The sequence below is a fragment of the Lactuca saligna genome, chromosome 5 (assembly GCF_052625555.1).
Source record: "Lactuca saligna cultivar CGN05327 chromosome 5, ASM5262555v1, whole genome shotgun sequence".
Taxonomy (NCBI): Eukaryota; Viridiplantae; Streptophyta; class Magnoliopsida; order Asterales; family Asteraceae; genus Lactuca; species Lactuca saligna.
The window spans coordinates 269,689,988-269,693,465 of record NC_136421.1 but is presented as its reverse complement, the minus strand read 5'-3'; the positions used below and the strand labels follow the sequence as shown (position 1 = coordinate 269,693,465).

Genomic DNA, 3,478 nt, shown 5'->3' with positions numbered 1-3,478 from the left:
GAACGTTTCCGCCGTTCCGGTTTTGGGGTGTGACATTTATAGCACAAATAAAAATATTTAAGGTGAAAATTGATGAATAAAGCTCTAAAAAGTCGAAAATAGACAATAAATTAAGGGTGTTCGCGGTACGGTTTTGAAACCGTGAAACCAGCTAAACCGGTCATTGGTTTGGTTTTACGGGTTGGCTTGCGGTTTCGAACTTTTCAAACCGTAGTGAACGGTTTGACTTACGAATTTTATTATTTCAAACCGTATAAAAACGAACCGGACCATAAGATATATATATATATATATATATATATATATATATATATATATATATATATATATATATATATATATATAAATATATTAATATATTAATATATTAATTCTTTTATATGTAATTGTATTTTATTGTATTATATATTTCCTTCGTCTCAATATTATTGTTCACAGACAAAAAACACACAAATTAAGAAATTATTAATTATTATTAACTTTATATAATAAAATGATAGTTTTGTCATTACTTTGTATTTAATGTTCTATTAAATGCTTAGTTGGTTAAATAATAATGAAAGGGTATTTTAGTAAAAATTTTATTTATTTTTAGGAGTAGAATATTATTTTGGGACAAAACAAAAAGAAAAAATGAACTATAATTTTAGGACGGAAAGAATATTATTTTTTATATATACAAATAATAAAATTTAAAACTCTCGGCCGAGATTACCAATAGTTGTTTTTGTATCCTCTGGTGTTTTCATATGTTTTCTTATTTAAATTAGTAAATATCATGTAACTTAGTCTTGTTAGGTTTTTTTTTTTTTTTTTTTTTTTTCAAGTTTTTTTGTTCATGTACCAATGTAATTGATTCATTTTAGTAAATTAATTTAAAGGACTTGATTAAAATAGGTTTAAAAAGCCCAAACCGTAAAGTCAAACCGGAGCTAAGCCATTAGTAACGGTTTAGTTTGGTTGGTTTTAAATTTTCAATGGTTCAGCTTCGGTTTTTGCTTGACAAAAACCTTTACTAACGGTTTGGCTTTGATGCTAAAAATCAAAAAAAACGAACCGTAAACATCCCAAACCCCCTACAATAAATATGAGATTGAGTAAGTAATTTATTTAAAATAATTAATTAATAGTTTTGAATTTTTATTCTGAAAATTTAGTTAATTTTATAACCGTATTAGAATGTTTATAAACTAATACATTGTACTTAAAAATACTCGTTCATTTTTCATAGCTCATTAATAGCAAGCCCTTCGCCCTTGATGGTCCCCGACCAACATGAATTCTCCATTACCAAGAGCTTCGCCTTCTTCTCTGCCTCATCCTTTCTCCTTTCAATTTCCTCCATCGAGTTTTAATTTCACTTCTCTTTTGCTCGTTCCCCCAAAACCATCCCACTTCATCATTTCTGCAACAACAAACCAAACAATCACACCATCACCATATTCTCTCAAACTTAATTCTCATTTGATAAGCAAAGATGGGTTCCTCCCAAATGAGCGATACAGAAGCAAAAGTGTCAAAGATTTGGCAGGTAGCATCAAAGATGGAAACATTGAAACCCTAGCGGAGTTTAACCATCTGTTTAAGGGTTTGGTTTTGGCAGATGAGGTCGATCTTGCGTATAAATTGTACTCTACCTTATCGAATTATGACTTCTCTGCAGATAGTTTGACTTTTTCGATTCTTGTTCATTGTTGCTGCAAGAGAAATGACCCAATGGAAGCTAAAAGAGTTTTGGAACATATGATTGAAAGTGGGTTTGAATCCCCTAAAGTCAAAACCTTTACTCAACTTATCAATTTACTTTGCAAAAAGGGTAGGTTAAAGCAAGCATTTGAAGTGTTTGAAATCATGGGTAAGGTAAAATGCGATCCCACAATCAACACATACAATTGTTTGTTGAAAGGGCTGTGCTATGTGGGTAAAGTTGAAGAAGCTAATGAATTTCTATCAAAAATCAAGAAATCTTGGAAAGAGCAGAGAGATGGGCGTTTGCAGCCCGATGTTTATACTTACACCGCAGTTATGGATGGATTTTGCAAAGTGGGAAGATCAGATGAAGCTTTAGAATTGCTTAATGAAGCAATTGAGATGGGATTAACCCCAAGTATAGTGACGTATAATACCATATTCAATGGTTACTTTAAGGAAGGTAGACCAATGGAGGGTTTTGGTTTATTGCAGCAAATGAAAGAGAGAAATTGCACTCCAGATTATGTTAGTTACAGCACCTTATTACACGGGCTGTTACAATGGGGAGAGATTAAAGCAGCTGTTAGGGTTTACAAAGAGATGTTAGACACAGGATTCAACGTCGATGAGAGAATGATGAACACATTGTTAAGAGGAATATGCAGGAGGTCGAGGAAGGAAAAAGAGCTATTGGAAGTTGCCTATCAAGTGTTTGATGAAATGTCTAAAAGAGGTTGTGATATCGACCCTTGTGCTTATGAGCTAGTGATCGAAGCTTTTTGCAATGGAAATGAAATGGACAGGGCTTTTGTGAATTTGTGTGAAATGATAAAGATGGAATTGTCTCCAAGAACATTCACACTAAACATAGTTGTTAGAGGACTCTGTGTTGAGGAGAAGATTGAAAAAGCAATGTTAGTTTTGGTTTTAGTGTGTAGAAGAACAAGTGAAATGTTTGATAAAGTCGCTTTTGATGTCTTAATTAATGAGACGAATCGACAAGGCATGGTTAAGACTGCTAGTTGTGTGTACTGTGTTGCACTGAAAAATGGAGTAATCCCATCAAGGAAGCCTAGGCGATGATGTTTTTTTGTACTCTTTTCAAATAGGGTTAAGTGTTAATTTAAAATTTTTGTAACGAAATTTATATATATTTTTCTTAGTATATGTAACATGGTTTTTTTTTCAAAGGTCTCAAATTGATAGAATATAAAAGTATCTCTAATGGTAGTTTTTTTAATAATCAATTTCAATATTAGTTTTTTTTATCATTTGAGTGAATTGTTTTTTGGGTCACTGATATAAAACGGTTGTCTTTTGAGATTTATGTGCGACACAATTAGCCATTTTTAATTAATAAATGCTCAATTTTAGTATGTTAATCTTTACTACTTATAAAAGAAATCTAACTATTTCTATAAATAGATTGAATATAATAATATTATTTTTTTAAGACGTCCAAACTATTAAGCTTGAAGTACAACCCATTTATAATATAATAATATAAAACTTTAACCCTATCTTTTATCCCCTAAAAATCTTTACTACTTATAAAAGAAATCTAACTATTTCTATAAATAGATTGAATATAATAATATTATTTTTTTAAGACGTCCAAACTATTAAGCTTGAAGTACAACCCATTTATAATATAATAATATAAAACTTTAACCCTATCTTTTATCCCCTAAAAATCTTGTATCAAATTAATAGAAGAATTCATTTGCAAATTGAACCCGTCAATCTCAACACTTCAGCCATTTGAAGCGGTCAATGTCAACAATTT

General features: G+C 30.7%; 1 protein-coding gene across 1 annotated transcript; it reads left to right on the top strand.

Annotated features, from left to right (window-relative positions):
- Positions 1-1,235: 1,235 nt before the first annotated feature.
- On the top strand, positions 1,236-2,882 carry LOC145047768 (uncharacterized). Its single transcript, XM_078996101.1, has one exon. The coding sequence runs from the start codon at positions 1,276-1,278 to the stop codon at positions 2,773-2,775; it is 1,500 nt and encodes a 499-aa protein (XP_078852227.1). The 5' UTR covers positions 1,236-1,275; the 3' UTR covers positions 2,776-2,882.
- Positions 2,883-3,478: the final 596 nt, after the last annotated feature.